The 19,779-nt window shown below is 32.8% G+C and overlaps 1 protein-coding gene across 44 annotated transcripts in view; it reads right to left on the bottom strand.

Moving 5' to 3' along the window:
- Slo (calcium-activated potassium channel slo) overlaps positions 1-19,779 on the bottom strand; it is a 157,145-nt gene that overhangs the window by 106,483 nt on the left and 30,883 nt on the right. For all 44 annotated transcript variants that reach the window (XM_078185004.1, XM_078185016.1, XM_078185027.1 and 41 more), the window contains exons 2-5: positions 4,866-4,927; positions 3,478-3,574; positions 2,494-2,757; positions 1,384-1,551 (exon numbers count right to left, since the gene is read on the bottom strand). In XM_078185004.1, coding sequence (XP_078041130.1) covers positions 1,384-1,551; positions 2,494-2,757; positions 3,478-3,574; positions 4,866-4,927 — 591 coding nt within the window. The remainder of the gene's footprint in view (positions 1-1,383; positions 1,552-2,493; positions 2,758-3,477; positions 3,575-4,865; positions 4,928-19,779) is intronic.

Below are 19,779 nucleotides of genomic sequence, written 5' to 3'. Positions count from 1 at the left end.
AGAGTGTGGAAAATACTTTTAATGATGGGTTTTTTGGTTAATATCGAATGATTTTTTTCTTCGAGAAATAGCAGCGACGGTCGATATTTTTACGAGTTAAAAGTGCAAAAATTGCGACTATGTAATCGGCGAAGCAAAAATATGAAACTGCATGTCACTGGAAAGCTTGCATATTTTTTGATTCTTTAACGTAACCAACAATTCGATATCTATTTTCGATCAAAAGTTACTGCCCTTAACGGATTTCGCAAAATATTAATTTTTACCCTCTTTTGAATTATGCGTGAAATCGACGTCGGACTCATGGGACAATTAATGCGTAAAATAAAAAAAAATGAAGAAAATTCAGAAAATTTTGCACAGTTCTTTAAAATATTGTTTTCGCCTAAAATTAGCCCGGATCAAAAATTCCGATAGAAACACCAGTAAATTATTAACAAATACAACCGTCAAGCCAATCAGAGGACAGTGTGCATTCGAAATGATCACCGTCTTGTGTGTCTGGGGAAGAGTAATTCTCTTGTTCGTCGCTCACCTTGCCAATTTCATCTACAGACGTATTATTAGTACAACTCTAAACAACATACAGTCTAAGAAACGTCGGAATACTTCCAAACAAACCAACAACGTGTCTGCCAAAAAAATCAGCCATGAAAAGTCTCAAGCAAAACAAGAGTTCGAACGTAATAGCCGCCGGCATTGCCATCAAAACCGTACTCTGGTATCGGTAATAAATGAACGGCGAACGTACGACCGCGTTTTTGCACTAACAATACGACCATTGACAAGGCTGCGATCACGACAATTCTACTCTAACGAACTCTGCGGCCGTGATATCCGAATCATTTATGTTCACGAATTAAACCGCAACCAATTTATTTCGAAATGTTTGTCCTCGCGAATCTCTGCTGGTTTAAATAAATCGTTCGGTCATATATTTTTCCGTCGACAGACTTTGGAGAAAAATGCAAAAGTGACTGGCTTCTCTCGGCATCGATGAGATTCAAAGTCAAAATTTTGAAGCGCAGAGTCCGGTGTTTCTCGGGAAAAAAACGAAATTGCCTGTTCGAAAGATTGGTGGACTTCGTCAGAAAAAAAACAGAGATTTCTTTAATATCTTTGTTTGTCCAGGCCATTCAGTCTTTCACGCGAGATTCCTATAGTGATCTACAAAGGACGGTTTATATTTCTCTTGTAATTTATATAGATATAGATAGATGTATATAATATATATGTATATATTATACACGTAAATATACGTACATATATTTACGTATATACATGTATATATATATATTTATACGTATGTATATACGTAAGTATATCGAACTTCGATACTTTTTAGCTATGTAGAGAACAGAGGATGACAGAAAGAAGGCTTACCAAACCGACGAGTAGAAAAAATACTAGGAATGTTCGGCCGAGGACCGTCTGGCAGTAAACGTCGCCATATCCTACCGTGGACATCGTTACGATCAGAAAGTAAACGCAAGTCCAGTACGAGAGCTGTTGCGGGTTCGTGAACTCTAATGGGTCCCCTGAGTTTTCAAGCTGCGAACAATTAAGAATGATTAATTTTTCGATTGGACACGTTTGATTAATTGATTGATTCTAGGGATATTCTTCCGAAACAATCGTCTGTCATAGAGCAGAGCTGTCCACGGGTGGTTGACTGCTTCAGAAAAAGGGAGCGTGGAAGGGAAACCAGACGCACAGTGATCTAAGAAACAATAATTTGTGGCCTACGTTCGACTTTTCAACTTTCGTGTTTGAACAAAATTTATTTCCCTGTATATCGATAACTCTTTAAAAAAATCGAAATTCAGAATATTAACATACAGCTCGAAACATAATCTTAAAAGTGACTGTTTTAATTACCCGTTGCGAAATATCATGTGTCGCGAGCATTTTTTAGCTCATCTGCTTTTTAACAGTGTGTACTTTGATAAGGTTTATAAAAGAATATTTAAAATTGCTTGATGCAAGAATTTTTCTATGCGAACGTTCTCTGCTTCGGACACAGTTGTTTATAGGAAATATTAATCACCTCGACTTTGAAAATGTTAACGTTCTAGCTGCTGTCGAGACGAATTCAATGACCCACTACGCTAGAACCTTTGAAACAGAAATTTTGAAACAACACTAAAATAATTTAAATCAGAGAAAGTGAATTCCCAGACAGCTGTGCGCGCCGACTGGAAGGGAGGATTTACCGTGGACGACACTGAATAGTGACGCTTCGTATAAGTTCGACAGATAAGATAGTACTTTTGTTAGCGTGGAAATTAGGAAACCGTTCTCTTTTGACACTGTAGTTTCATAGTCATAGAAAATCGCACGTACGGCTTTGATTTACGGCAAGGAAACCAATTTTCGCATTGTGATATATATATCCATTCTAGAGATACGAAGAGATAAAACGAATTGATTTGTTGTCTCTTGGAACTGTGCGACAATTGTTATGATTTTAGCGTGGTACTTCTGATATCCTACCAAATGAATGATGCCAGCAGCTGTCAACCAGACGGAGATGAAGATTGATACGAGTTGGGCGAGACGAATGGAGCTCGATGTCTTTAGAATGTTTAAGTACTGGAGGATGTCAGGGACCGTCATCAGTCGTAGGGCTCGGAGGAACCTCAGTCCGATCCACGTCCGATCGAGGTATATCGATACGAAGGACGGTGGTATCGTAAAGTAGTCCACGAACGAATACATCTCCAGCATGAACCACAGCTTGTCACTGGCGGCGATAAACTATTCGACAGAAAAACAAATTATTTTTATGAGTCTTGATCGAATCGATTTGTTGGTACGATAGCGTCTAGACAACCGTTGGCGTGGAAAATATCAACCCCGTATCACGATTTGATGGGTGGTTACGGGGAAAAATGGAAATATCGGTCTCTCATTTGGTTTCGCTGTTCAATTGTCTATGGAAATTTAAAAACGATCTGGCATATCATGACAGCTGTAGAATTATGTATTAAAAGACTCTTTTGAATCCTTGATTAAAGATTTCAGAATTTGATAAGTTAACAAATTTATTGTTCTACAGAAAGAAAGATAAGATTTCTGACAGAATGTATGTTCTTTAAAAAGTTTAAAAGCGACATTTTTTGTAAAATAAATTAACGGTAATAAATGATCAAAATGGGGCGTATTACGAGAAATTTCATACACGTATGATGATTCGAAAGGTGTAATAATAGTTAAAAGGTGTAATATTTATATTTTTACAGTTGAAACACGTTGTAAAATTATAGTTTTAAGAAGTAGATTTTTTAAAATGCAATTATCTCAATATTTTCTATATTTGGGATCTGAAATTTCGTATTAAAAATCAGAAACAAATGGTAAATAAATTATATATAATAAATAAGTAAATGTAAAATAAATATCTGGATATTTAAGGCGTGCCAGATTGTTTATAAATTTCTAGCACGTGTTAGTAAGGTTAAAACTATTAATACTTACGCGTATAAAAAAGTAGACCATAAAAAATATATTGAAAGCTAAGTCTATCTGCTGAGTAATGTTGTTGTTCCACGTTTGGCAACGTTCCACCTCTTCACTGTAACAAAAATTAACACAGACCGTTAATTAGTTCGAATATTGTGCATATTAAAACAATCATCGATTGCGTTATTTGCAAAATTCGTATGGTATGGTAACATGGTAATAACGGTAATAATAATGACAATTAGAATGCGAATTTTTAAGCGAATTGCAGTAAGGCGATTGCACGAAATATATTCACAGTTAATGACAAATTTATATTTGTTCACAATGAAAATCTATGACGTGTAAAATTATAGCACATTATATTATATATTGTAAGATCTAGTATATTATGTATTATACTTTATATTGTGTTGTACGATATACTATATTATATACTAGAATATATATTGTATATTAGAATATATTACAGTGTAAAGTATAATGCATTCCTTCGTACATAGTCATAGAAATGATTCTATACATGAAAATATTTATATTGAGTAATACATAATGTACTAATACAAATATGAACATATATTTATAAAGTGATATTATTTTCCACATCATTTTTCCTATATATTTTATATCCTTTATATTTATTGTATTAACTATTGTATTGTGGATCGTAACATAAACATTTCAATATATATTATATTAAAGCATTATTTACTAATATATTTTATTCAATGTATTATAGAGTCTGTAATGGATGCAATAATTATTCGATTAATTCTTTTGGATTTCGGACACGAAAAGGTGAATACAACAGTTATTTGCAATTTCTTATTGATCATAGACTCGCATACTTTTCTTTAATTCGCCCCGTTCTAAAGAAATGTAGAACGCCGGACTTTTATAGCTCTCGTAGCGGTCATTTTTTTTGCGGACATATAGAAGCGGTATCGCACGGATCGATGAGAACAAACAACATACGGCATATAGAATCTATCCGAGCAGATATTTTTCTGAAAGATATAGCGTTCGCCATTAAAAGTTTTTGAAGTGCTCAGATATTCATGCAGCTCTCGATAACTCGGTTCCGTACCATCGCGGGGATTCGCGGTAAAATGGTCGCGACCTAAAAACTTCTACGCTCCTCTCCCTCGCATTGTGCTGACAAACAAATTTACCAATATTTATTTATCGCATTGTCGAGGATGAATTAATTTTGAAAATTTTACATCCTACAAAGAAAGTTGTCAAATTGTGGGATATTGTTGACGAATGATTGAACATATTTTGCCACGGTTTTTGTTATATTTTTAGTACATGTTTCAGTCATTCGACTGATAGTTTATTACTAACGAGATAGATAAGCTTTCGAAATTAATATAAATGTAGAAATGGTTTGGATTGCTCACCTGGAGGCATCGATGAAATATATTATAAGCGACGCTATACTGAGAATGAAAACTAGCACCACCTGAAACAGAAACCGAGGATTTTGATTAGACCAGCTGTATATTTTCAGCAACAAAGAATCACTACTGAAAGATATCCAGTAAAAAATCTCGTATAAAATATGTACATATCTTATTTAAAATAAAAATTTTGAGAAGGATGTGTCTTATTTATAAAAATAAGAATTTGGTCGTCGAATTCGTCGAATATCGTAGAAAATTTTACGACCACTGTTGTTAAATGCTCCTAATTTCATTCATAGCTTCGTATAGAATTATGTATAATATATTATAGTATAACTTGTAACATAATAATATAAAATAATAATAATAATATAGTATAATACAATAATACTAATATAAGTAATATACAATACAATATGTTATAATTATATTGTATTATAGTGTATTATAATATATAACATAATAGTACATAGTAATAGTTAATATCATTATATTTCAATATAACAACATGATAGATTAATGCCATAAGAGCAATTATCATGGCGTTATAATAATATATTTACTTCCGTTTCGAAATTATGCTATCACATTATCATAGTTAAATTAACTGTAATATTAGTAATATAATAATATCATAATTACTTATCATTTTACAATCGTACTAGAATCTTATCATCTTGGATTTAATTTAATTTATTAATATAATAACATGGTAATAAAGTAATGTAATAATATTATAACATAATGTGTTACTATGATAATATTATTATTATAACGTCTTACAATTTTGATTATATATGTGATTGTATATATGATTATATATTCTTCATTATATATGTATATATATTTTCATTATCTTATTATTATATTACCATACCACAACACTATTAAATGTTCATGATTACGTACCATTCTATTACTTCCATTCTAATACTACTTTATCATTCATACGTGAACTATACCATTGATACTATAATAACCTAATAAAGTTATACCGATACAATGAAACGGTGATAAGATATTCAAATTGATAGTATGAATACTGTTGCTGTTCTATTTGCAATATTTGATTATAATATTTATATAATAATATAATATTTATATAATATTTGATGATATGATAATATAGTAATATCCTAATATGATAGCGTTGTACCTAGCATGATTATTATTACTATAATATTTATAATATTTAATTACTAATCCGACAATATGATGGTAACAATTTAATAAATTTAATAAGTTGATAATAACCTAACTTGATATACCGAAGTGAAATCTTTCACGCGTGGCATAAACAAGTCGCAAAATTAAATTGCGACGATATATTGCGAACGCGGAAAAGAGTTTTGCTTGCACCAGATCAAGAACCAGTGTTCCGAGACACGCCTTTTTACATTCGAATTATTTTTAAACAGACAGCACTAGGACCAGGTCGGCGGGGCCAAGCCTAAACGTTTCCGTGTTGATCCGTGCAAACGGACTTTAAAGTTCAAGGTTGTTGTGCACTGAAAACCGTAATAAGATGCCGGCCAGTCTCTTGGCCAGCCAACGAACTTCCTCCTTGTCATCGATTCGAACCCCTCATCAGTCCGATTGATGTATCACGTTGCTGCCTATCACACGGGCAAACACGATCCTCGGATAACAGTCGAAAACCGTCAATGCATCCGTTTCGGCATAGTACTAATTTTCGAAAACCCATCGCTACGACGCTCCACGAAATAAATTCAATAATTCCACCCACTTTTCAATTACAATTTTTAATTTTTACCATTCTCATTTCGAATGCAGAAATTCTGAAAATTCTGAAAATTTGCGCGAATATAAAGCAATTCACTTCTAACACCAATCTACTTTTTTGGGATGCAGTTTGTTTAAGGGGGTGAAACCACCCCTTGAAAAAATTCAGAAGTTGCGAAAAAGAAGTCGGAGAATATTAGTAAGTGCTAATGTGACATTTGAAGGTTCGTCAAAGAATACTACTACTTGTGGGAAATTTCAACCCTCTACCCTAATAGGGGTAGTTAAGGGACAAATTGAAGTTTTAGTTTTTGACGGATTTTTACTTATTTAAATCTATGCAAAATGCTGGGAAAAGATGTGATACCTAAAATCTGTCGTAATACTCGTTAGAAGATTTGTTTTTAATTATTTAGTTCAAAAGTATAGTTGCAATGAATCAGAAACGAGAAAAATCGAAGTGATACCGAAATACTAAATTTTCCATAGGTATTTTAAAGAGTTACAATATTTACTATGATTTATTTAGTACAATCTTTGGTTTTTTTATTAATATTTTTATAACATCCTCATATTTATTAATATTTTTATAACGTCCTCATATTTATTAATATTTTAACATTAATTACTTTTTTTATGAATATTTTTGCAATATTCACTTATTTATTAATATTTTTACAACAAATACATTGTCATAGACGTTTCTCCTAAATTTGTTCATATTTTGAAGAAGAGTGCAGTGAAGAAATTAATTTTACTATTAACATAATAAATCATGTACTATGATTGATACATTAAAAATACTCGTTACTATATAAATACAATAATTTGGGTCAAGATAGACCCAACGTTCGCCTGAAAATGTCGGATCCGAGATTTAAATTGAATTGCAGTCCCGACTTTTAAATTTATAGCCGTGAAGTATTATGTTGGCATCGACGATCATTGCATCTTGCTCCGAATGATTTTTAGATATGAGATCATAGAGAACCTTTACTTTCCGTTATAAATAGACAGAACCTTGTTATTGAAGCATTTGAATTAGAAACGTAACTGATCTTAACAGAGATTATGAAGCAATAATCACCAATCGTCAGCCTTGGTAAATCATTTCAAAATAAAAAATTAACACTTGCTTCCAGCATAGTATTAGTTATAATTCTTGTCGTAAATTCCACTGTCTTCAAAAATATATAAAACAATTCTCCAAGCCTACGATCAGACAATTTATCGAAAACTGAAGTGAATAAAAAAAAGTTCGCAAGATATAAAATGACGCACATTACGAAATTAAATTTCTCAAAAACAAACGACTAACAAAAAATTCTCAATATCAAAAGTGACACATTATTCAAAATCAAACTTCTCTAAAGCTGATGATAGTAACAATACTTCCGATGTTTACGGAAAGACATTTTGCGAAATATAATTTCCCAAAAACTAATGACATATTTCACAATTAAAATTTTTTAAAAAGTTAATGACAAAATTCGCAAAATCTAAAATCGGATGTTTTTCACAATTAAGTAGCTGAAAAACGGATCATGACAAAATATCGAGGACTGTTCGAATTGTCCCTATTAGTTAACGGAATATTGGGACTTCTTAATGAAATATTGACGCGGATATTGATAGGGACATTTACCTCGGTTATTCCAGGTACGATACATATTTAATAAGAGGAATGACAATGACACGGGAAAAACTGTGCCCCAGGCACAGGAGTTATTTCGCGGAGGACGATAATCGACTATTCATCTACACGCTTTAATTCGAGAATAACCTTTAGTTGCCAGGCCAAAGGAATGACCCCGACGACCTACATAACCCAACCAATTTCTGCCTTCCACCTATTTTTCTGTGGAACACATGTCAGGTTAGGTTGCATCTGTTTAATTAATTATGTAATTCGCGACGCTTTTAACTTGACTGGCGGGATTATAATATTGTGATAATGTGAGAGTGTAATGATGTGGTGACATAGATACATTAAATGTTACGAGAATACTATGATAATCATACATTTGTGTAATAGTGTAAAAATAAAAATTGTATAAAAATACAATGATTTATTAGAAATATCATCATTACCAGTCTGTCGCTCGTTACATCAGGTTATAATATAACAGTACACTATCATACTATCACACTATCGTAGTATTAAATTAGTATGTTTATGTTTATTATAATATTAGTCCTATGATAACATTTGTGATACGATAGTCCGAAAATATGAGATTATGAGACTATAAAATAATGACAACGTGATACTATGGCACTACGAGATAAAGATAACGTGTTAGTACACTAATGCGATACTACTAGTTTAATTTCTCTGATTTGCGACATATATAGAATTTATTTAATTTATTAAAATATAATTAGATTAAGTAAAATTTAATTTCTTGTTTTTTACTCTGCAGGTTTACAATAATGAAAAACAGGATTATAGACGCATGAAACAAAATATAGAAAATGAAATATGGGAAATAAAGTACGTATAAAATAATATACTACATAAAACATGAAAATTTAGAAACTAGAAACTGATTTAGCAAAGAAAATGTAGGAAATTTAAAAAATAGAATCAATAAAAAATTTGAAAGAAGAAAATAGAGTTTTAATAAAATAGAATATAGAAAATTTGGAAACTAGAATATAGAATATAGAAAATTTGAAAACTTGAACACAAAATGTAGAAGATGTAAGGAAAGAAAACATAGACTATAAAAAATCGTGTATATAAAATAAAAGGTATCAAGTATAATATGTGGAATAAAATCGAGAGGGTATAACGTACAGGGGCACACGGTAGAAAATATAATTTAACGTATGAAGAAATTTCTCAAGTACGACTTCCATCGTTCCCAGGTGCACGTAACCCCTAAGTGGCAGCTGAAAGTCACTGCCGATGAAACCGTACCACCGCTGCAACGACTCCCGAGCTGAGAAAAATAAGTTGGCATGATGCAAAGGTAGGGTAGAGTCAGGTCTGGTGTGATTCATAAGTCGAGGAGCTGACCGTGAGCTTTTGATTCTACGTTGATTCTAAGATTTCAAACAAGTTTGAATCATTTTCTTTTTATCCAAGGAGTCATTCGAAATTCCTCAACTTGAACAAATCAATAAATTAGTGTTGATACAATATTCCAAATTTTAGCAATTAACATAGACTTATTATGAATTCCGATGCTCTGATTAACCCCTAAACCTACGATTTAGGTGCGAAAATTTCGAGCCGAAAACGTATACAAGCACGCGCAGCCTTCGAGTCATTCGCGCGACTTGTTCAGTACGATGATCGGGCCAATCGTAAATATTACATAATCGCAAATAAAATTTTTGTAGTACTTGTATCTACCACAATTCTTACATTACGTTATATCAAATATTCCACAAATATTTATAACTTTAAAAGGGCGCCGCCGCTAATATTCATATTTGGCCCGATCATCGTAGTACGAGTTTGCCCGTAATATTTACGTTTGGCCAGATCTGACTCTACTGGCTACGCCAGTATTTGTAGGTTAAGGGGTTAAAAATCCGAGTACCGTATTATTCCGTCACCTTGAGTTTTCGAGAAATGCGATTGCGAACGATCGCTTGAACATTCGACTTCAAGAATGATTTACGTTCGAACTAGAAAAAAAGATCCGTTAGAAATTGATTGGAACTGACAGGATAAGAATGAACGAGAGGCATTTATGTTCGTACATGCGTTTCATTCTTAGCTGGGAAAGTGGATTATGGGTAATAGGCCTTGGCACATCGAAACCGTGTCAGTCAAACTAAGAAAGGCGCGCGCTGGTGTCAGACCGAACGTTTCACTTGCATTCGGCCAATGACGATTATTCCCTCCACCAACGGCGTCAAGACAAATTCGTTATATTCTTGGAAACCTCGTCTGGATGGTTGCCAGTCGGCCGCTAATCACCTTTCTTCCAGATACGATCTATTTTCCAAATTCGGTCATTTATTTCACGGCACGATTCCAGCTCGCCTCGTTTAAACGAATCGATTTCGTGTTTTACATATTTTCTGTCATTCCATGTCGTTTGATGCAATATTTAACGTAATTCAATACTTTAACGTACAGTACTGTGAATGATCCTATTTATAACCGTGAATGAATACTCTGAATCATTCTTTTCCTAAAAATTGTCAATACTCGATAAATTGTCGATATTTATATTATCATAATTTCATAAAACGAAATAATAAAATAATGAATATCAACTCAATTTGAAGCTTGAGAGTTTTACTTTTTTATGTAACATATTTTTGCATTATCTAGAAGATGAGAAATTGAAGACGTGCTCCTTTTTGGAAATGTTATACGGTTAGAAAGGTCTTTAAATACATTGGAACATTTTTGTCGCGACTGATGCTAACATAGAATGAAAGATCAAAGTTTTCTCTTTATAACGACCTCTGTAGCTTTGGTTTACGATTTCTTTTCTTAGTTATTTTTATTAAGCTTTGAATTAAAGATGTACATACTGCGTACTTTAAAATCCTCGTTTCTGTTCCATAAATCGGCTAAGAAAAATGGTACGTCAAGTTTTCAAGGATTAGTGTAAAGGGGAGTACAAAAACGGATTTAGCTTTCAAATCCATGGTAAATTTATTCCTAAAAAAGATTGTCTAATGTGTTTGGAAACGTTTTAATTAATAGCTTTTTTCGGTAAATCAATGTCTTCAGTTTTGTGCCTGTTATGTTACGTGCGATCATGTTAGGAGAAAATCAATGATGGATCATGAAGGTACAGACATCAAGCTTCAAAATGAGTCTAGGTTTATTTTTGTACGATTGTTTATCAAAAAATTGCAATAGTTCAAATATCGATAGTTTGTCTGAAAGCAGAAAGTGTAGGAAAGACGCATCGATTAATTGGCGGAAACGAGGTACAAATGAAACAAAGTAATGAAAAAGAAACAATGTAGAAATTAAACAATGTAACAAAAAGAAACAAAGTAGAAATTCAACAAAATAGCAAGATATAATAAAGTAAAAATTGAACAAAGTAGTAAGGTAACAAAATGCAAAGTTCTAAAGAATCAAAGCGCTGAGATCAGAGTAATCTCGAACAAAGTAGTAAGAGAAACAAGTAGCAGAAACAAAATAGCGATGAACGATGTTGCCAGAAAATCAAAGCTGCAAGAAAACGGGGTGGTTTATAGTTTAGCACCTGTTGCGTCTATCAATATTTATATATAATTGGACATTAAATATCATTTACCCAAAAATATGTTTCAGTGTCTAACTGTTATTCGAAGCATTCTATACTAGTCAAGCTGACAATTTTTGATTTTCTATATTTCTTTCTAATTTCGAAAATTACGTTATTATATATAATATCACTTTTTAACAAGTTATACGTTCAATAAATGACAGTGAAAATGATTAAAAGACAAACACAAACACTACAAAAGCTTGTTGTCTCAGTAAAATTGTGCTGCGTATATGTGTTTTCAAAAAGTTAGATTATGAACAGACCATATTTAACGCATCAATATAATTGTAAATAAATAAATATATAATCTTAAAATACGCAATCTTCTCACAGTGGATCAAAGTATAAAACAAAAATAGTTGAAAACCATGGGATAATTGTTTGCATAATTGTTTTCGAGAAACGTGTTAACGTTGAACAATACGTAATAGGCAAGGTGTGAATATGGTCACGGTGCAAACAGTGTCAAAAACTTGAAAGACTCTCAATGCGAACGTGGAATATATAGAGACTGACACACTGGGTCGGCTAGCAGTGAAGAGAGTCAAGTCTTGGTGTGTGAGTGAACGATATCAGACACTTCTTTTGTAAGCGCCGCCTGTGTACAACCGTATGTTTTCCGATTTGAATTAGAAGAGCCGCGAACCAGCTGTTGCAGCGTGCTCCAACCTTCGCACAGTCCTCGTAAGCAACTTTCGAGAACGACAAACAGCCGAACCGTGGCTTTGACATGTTTATTATTATCGGAACTGAACATTACTTTTATCACTATTACCGAAATCTTGATTATCGTGTCATTGTTCTTCAGATTTACAATATTACAATGTACATTTGTTATATATATATTCCTAGCAATAATTAATAAATAAAGATATAATACGTAAATAATAAAAATCTAGTATATATATTTCTAGTTTCTAAAACTTCTATATTCTATTTTGTAAACATTCTATGTTCTGTTTCTAAATTTTCTATACCCTATTATCCAAATTTACTATACTCTATTTTTGATATCTTCTATACTCTATTTCGTAAATATTCTATATTCTTTATTCTATTCTATATTCTATTTCTTAACCTGTGTTTCTATATAGAAACCTATATTCTATTTCTAAAGCTGCGTACAGCGTGTATACACGTCATATGGAAATGGCAATTTTATATCTTATAATAAATATACTTCTCCGATTTATGACAAAATGCTTATGGTAACATATTCGTAAATTTCGCACGCTTTAGGATAATTTTAGAACAATTACCAAGAAAACTACACTCAGTATAATTGATAAAACGCATAACAAAATTTATCTTCTAAATATATCGACGCAGGTAAGTGGTTAAATTTTCCTTACCCTATTTTCTAAATTTTTCTATATGCTTTTCCCTAAATTTTCCACATACTTTATTGTTGTTGTTGAAATATTGTTGTATCATTGTCGAAATAGAGAACATATGTTCTACTTTATCTACTTTATTCTACTCATCGATTTTTATTCTACATTATCTACTACTTATCGAAACAGAGTAATTTGTTGTATTATTGTTCTTAGAATTGAGAAGTTATTGCATTGCAATTATTGAAATCGGCAATTTATCAGAACTTTAAAATCTATTATATTGTAGATTATATCGTATTGTGGCTATCGAAATTGAACATTTGTAGTATTATAAATTAGCATTATTCAAGTTGTTAATATTGCAAATTTATAAGAATATTTTAGAAATTCAGAATTGTGTCGTAGTTGTTAAAATACATAATGTCCTGTGCCCGTGTCCTATTAAACAATGTTTTGTGTTCGCAAAACTGTGTCTCGCAATTCACGAAGGACAAAATTACTTGGCCAAACTTTCCCGCGTGAAATTCAAACGCGAACGTTACCATTCAATGCTTCTCGTTCAGAAATGTTCCTAGTTTATGGAAAACACCATGCTTTTCGATATACACGCCCATCGCCGAATTAATATACCCAGCTAGTTCCCAAAGCAGGCAGCTAATTCCAGGTACATAATGTCAACATTTCCACCGGCGGAAGTGGTTTCCACTATAAATACGTCGACAATCACTCTGCCTCTGTAATTCCACCTCTTCCTGCCGGGTCTCTTTGCCGGTGTTTTATTTTTCCGCTACCTTTGTCTTTATCTCTATCTTTCTATGCGACGTGGTTACAAACGATTTGGGTCAAGCGCTCTGACTCGTTAAAAAAAGAGAGAGAGAGAGAAAAGAAAGAAAGAAAATATAGGAATTTCACGTGACCAAGCCGTTCACCCAGCGAACCACTTCATGTTCCAAAGGATCTCATTCCGTGTCGCGAGAGGCTCCCCCGCGAGATGTGTAATACCAAGTGCAGAGAAATCATGCTGATTGGAATCTGATACTTTCATCGCGAACTTCCTGCTTTTCACGCTTGTAAAGAAATATATATTTCATGGGGACTTCTGTGCCGTTTCTCTTTTGGATTCAAAAAATTCAATTCCTCAAGTCCGACGCTGAATGAACTTGAATGATTTTATTGGAAAGAGTTCATTGCGCGGTTGACTCGGCAGCCGTTTTGTCGTGATGTTCATTTCCTGCGTAATTTTTGTCTGTAATGGCATTGTCATTCTCTGAATAGTAAAATGAGTAGTAAAGCAAATAATTATGTAAAATAAATAGTAAAGTAAATAATTATGAAAGATAAATAGTAAGATAAATAGTTTTGTCGGATATCCTATTTCATGAATAACTTTATCAACGTTTTTAGCGATGATTTTATTTTGAAAGTAATTTTATTAGCGATTTTATAATATGTTATAGTATCATTTATGTTTCAATTTAAGCTTATGGACTTAAACTTTTGGAATTTTTGTAGATATTTAACGTAGACATAAATATTTAACTACGCTTCTTAAGATTGTTTATTTACTATGTCCTTATAATTTATTACCAATTCTGTCGACAATTTCATTTCATCAGTAATTTCGTCGGCCTTTTTGTTTCATCGACGGTTCCGTCAAACATTTTTTAGAACAGTTTATCACTCGTTTTCTCAGCATTTTTGTTTAATCAGTAGTTTTGTCAGAAACCTTTTTCAGCATTTTAATTTGATCAATAATATTATCAACAATCTGATTTTGTTGCTTGTTTTATTATTAGTTCATCAATAGTATTTAACTATTCATTTTGCTAATGATTTTATCAGTAATTCCATTTCATTATTTCTAATTGTATATTCCATCAACTTCATTTGATAGTTCGCTATTCCCATAATAGTAGTATATCATTATGTATATTCCAACGTCATTCATTTTCATAGTAATTCATTCGATCATCAATCGTGCACATAATTTGATCGGGAATCTTATTTTACATTTTACCATTTCAGTAATTATATATTAACCCTTTCTATTCATTATAAAGATAACTATGAGGCACCATGGAAATCGTTTATATTTTAACATCATCGACATTGTTCATATTTTAAGAAATTATTAAAAGCGTTCCATGTGTCGTAACTCAATTTCATATGCATAAAATTCACTAATTGTAAATCATTATATATATAATCGTTTATAATATGAAAATACTGTGAATTAGAAAAACTATTTTGTATTCAGGATTAAAAGGGTCTCCGAGCGCAAAGGATTAACTATGTTGCAATTAATTTTGATCCCGGAGAGTTTCAAGGAAAAATAATGTTCGAGTTAGAGTTCGTATTTCCGCAACAATTTCTGCGAATAATTTTGCTGCGGGTCGACCACGTGATCATTAAATTTTTTTCTGAATTGCTCGGTAACATTCGCAGCCGAGGCTCACCCACGTGGACGGGAATGTGTGCGCGGGACGAATGCAGTCTGCGGGCAGCGTGACACTGTCACTTCATTACCGATAGGACTCGCGGGGTCTTAATTTCGCGTTTATACCTATAAATAGCGGAGTTAGAAAAACTCGGTCAAATCTGCCGCTGGCGTGAAACGACGGAAACTTGAGAGTTTGCCATCGTCGGATGTAAAACTTCCCTGGCAACGAGTCGTCGTCTTTTCTACTTTTTTTTCCACTTAAAATACTGTTAGTGTGTTTTAATTCGTTTCGTTATTATGCTGCCCAATTTACTGCCGCCCGTACCGACCTAACGAACGTTTACCCTGCACCAACATTAACAGTTTACCACCGACAGGAAATTTGTCGAGCAGCCGAAGCACTGTGCAACCTCCCCTAACTAATGCAAACTTCTGCCGAGTGTGCAAGTTCCGTACGTTCCCGAAACACTTTGCAAATTTTCCTCCGATCATCTCCAGACAGTTCCTTTGTTACACGTAATTCTTTTACTCTTGACATTTGCTACTTTGATTAATTATTCAGTTGATCAGGAGACTGCGGAATTTATGCATTTCTAACGAAAGCGAGTAGACCAAATAAATTGCAAAATAAAACTTTAACGATGCTGTTCTACAATTTTCAACTAAATGAAAATGTGAGAATGAAAATAAATTTTTAATCAACTCTAATATATTTATATATATTTTTTATTTAACTTTTATATATTTATATATGTTGAAACATGGCATGTTTTATAATATATTCCACTGTTAGAGGTGTAGAGTTTAAAACATCGATTTTAATATAAATAGTTTGAGTTTTCTATGTAACGTGTGTATTTTGTTAAATAAATTAATAAATATCGCTAACAAAATTATTAGTCTCGCAACCTTGAAATAACTGATGCAAAAAATGTAGAAATTGTTGAATCCTCCAATTTTACCGACATAACCTCAAAACGTTCCTTTTTCTGTAGAGAATGCTAGTTTTTTTACATTTTTTGTTAAATAAATTGCTAAACGTCAACATCGAAAGTGTTAGAATATTTTAACAACTCTTAACAAGTCTCAACCTCAGCAGGGCAATTTTGTTATAAACGATCTTAATTTTCCAGTTCCATTTACGTCTTCCGTTAAATAAATTAGTAAATATCAATAGCAAACGCGTTCAAATTGCCAAATGTTAAAAATGACAGCATTCTTTGGTTGCAACCCTTTAACAAGCTTCCAGACAAAATTTCACGAATTCTGTATGCGCCGTTAAAATACTTTCTAACTTAATTACAATGATCTCGAGACATCCCTTTTGCTATCGACCGTCTCGATTTACGATCGAACCTAACGCATTTACCGATGTTAATTGTTAAATGCGAAGAACGTTCGAATATTTCTGCGCGTTCCACGTGGCTTGCAATCGCGCGCGCCCGTGCGCAAACTCGATTTGTTCGTTCGTTGCTTCTAGGAATGCAGTTTTCGGCACGTCGTGGCGTTATACCATTTGCCCCAAAACCGACAATCTGACCTATCGCATCTCGGTATAAATAAAGATCGCCGATCTTATTTTAGCGTGCGAATTAGCGTGGGGTCTCGAGGAGACTCATCACGAGTTGCCCTCGCTATTTTCGTAGCGACGCGCCTATACAGTGCAGTCGAAGTGTCTAGGCGACGCTATCAAACATTTCCGATCAATATCGAGCCGTTTAAAACGTTACCCTAACGTAACAAACTAAATCGAAAATTAAACGATCCAAGAAACATTGGAAATTCGTACGACGTCGACGTTTGAGCTATTGTTGTTCGTTGCTGCAACATTGTTACACCGTCGAGCTATAAAACGATACTTGTGACAACAGTTTGTGGGTGTACGACAATTGATTGGTACGGTTCGTTTATTTCAAAAACGGCGGTAATGTTGCAGAAACTTTAAATCGACGAGCAAAGTGCGCAGAACGTGAAATTCAAATTCGACGTTGTGGACTTCGAGAGAACGTTTTGAAATGACAGCATGAAATTGACCAAATTTTATACCGTTCAATCGGTTGAGGTATCAGGATATTAACATTGTTGATGAGAATGGTGTCACAGATTTATTTAATTAACAATCGTAGGGAGTGATCGATCGCTGATCAATTGCTGTTTCGTATATTTTAGTATTTTGCGCTAGATACATTGTTGTGAAAAATGAAAAATTTCTGATTTGAATAAAAAGAAGTTCGAACAGATTGGATAATTAGTTTTTAAGATGAACACTCGTAATTGCACCCTCGATTGATTAAAAGTGAAAATGAGCACCGAAAGCTATTTAAACAAATTCCTCGTCCTAATTTCACGTGCACTGCGACATACAACGTTCAATTTCTAACGGAGTTTGCAACATCCACTGCAACAAAATGTCTTCTGCAGATTAATTTTCCAATATTTTTTGATAATTTTCAACAGAATAGAAACATTAACAACTCAACGAAAAATAACGATTTCCATTCAAAACCATTCTGATTAAAATAAAAAAAAGATTAGCCTCGAGTTAAACAATAATTACCAAGATAATAATGTTCGTAGTTGTTTGTCACACGGTAAAGTAAGTTGCAGAATTCATGATCAGCGTGACGATGATTTAAATTGCCACTAATTTGGTACATATTATACTATAGTAAACGACACGTTGATGCAAGTAGAAAGGGTGCGTAAGAGTCGGACACGAACATTAAAATGTTCATTCTGAAATTATTGTAATGTATTGAAGAATTTAAAGGGGGATTCGAAACGATTTTTCTTGCAAGAAGAATTCTGATCGAAACGAGCCCCTCGAGGAAGGAAACTATTCAAGTTTTAAATAAGTGAAATTGCTAATTGCAGGCTTTGCCACGCTATACGTCTGCCACAAGGCTGCGTTTAAACATTTTTCGTTTGGCTCGAGTGCCCATTCCAACCGTGGTCCAATTGTGCGTGCTGGCAATGTATATATTATACACGCAGATGTTTACATGCAAATTGTCCGTGCACACAATACACTCGAGCGGCCATTAATTTGCAAAAACGAGGAATTCTCAGGTTTCATATTTTTACATTCGATCCTGTGACTAATCGATAAAATTAGAACAGTTATTTTTATTCGTACACTCTTTACAGTGTGTATACACTTAATGTTCATTGTAAGTATTAATAATTAATTGTGTAAATATAATACATGTCGAATAACGAAAACTGTGGATTAATAATTATATATGTATAAATACTTAAATTTCACTATTATAAATATTATTTAAAGAATGTGTGAATGAAAGCAACGATATTCGCCATACATATTAAATAATTACAAATATCATTTAACAATTACATTAAATATTAGTTAATAATTGTAAATTAATGTAAATATTCATATTCAATACAAATATTAGGTATTTATAAATATCATTGAATAATAATATAAATGTAAATATTCCTGTTCACGGTAAACATTATAAACAACAATACCGAAAACATTAATTAATAATTGCATAAATATCAATAGTTACTGTCCATACCAACTAGTGACTACATAATTATAAACGTTGATATTTATTTTAAAACATTAAATAAATATAAATACACTAAATAAACATTAAATAAATATAAATACACTAAGTTAACATTAAATAATAATAAATACTAATTTACAGTTGCACAATTCGACTATTAATATTCCCTGTAAATATTAAATTTTCTTTCTATTCTGAAACATTCTTTAGAGAAGTAAAAATAATTCATATAATTCAACAATTCATTAAAATTTGGAATTCGCATAATCAGATAGTGGAACGTGCACTACTGTCATGAAATGGATCGTATTTTAATTTTACTGCGCTGTGTGATAGATACTTTAACTAGTTAACAGCCAAAGTTTTCGTTACGCGAAGATGAGAAGTCTAGAAAGTTGACTTTTGTGCATATCAGAATAGCAATATATATGTTCGTGAAACTATAGAAAACTGACAAGGGTTAAACAAATTTTTATAATACATATTTATTACAATAAATATTATACATGTAGGATGTCGCGAGCGCGGTGACTTGGTGGATGGCCGGGTGTTGCGCTCGGCGGAAAAAACAAAGGACAGCGATCAGCGGTAACGCGGAGAGGATCGCCGAAGCGATCCTCA

This window comes from Augochlora pura, chromosome 7 (genome assembly GCF_028453695.1).
Source record: "Augochlora pura isolate Apur16 chromosome 7, APUR_v2.2.1, whole genome shotgun sequence".
Taxonomy (NCBI): Eukaryota; Metazoa; Arthropoda; class Insecta; order Hymenoptera; family Halictidae; genus Augochlora; species Augochlora pura.
The sequence above is the reverse complement of the archived record's forward strand: the minus strand, read 5'-3'. Positions and strand labels throughout refer to the sequence as shown.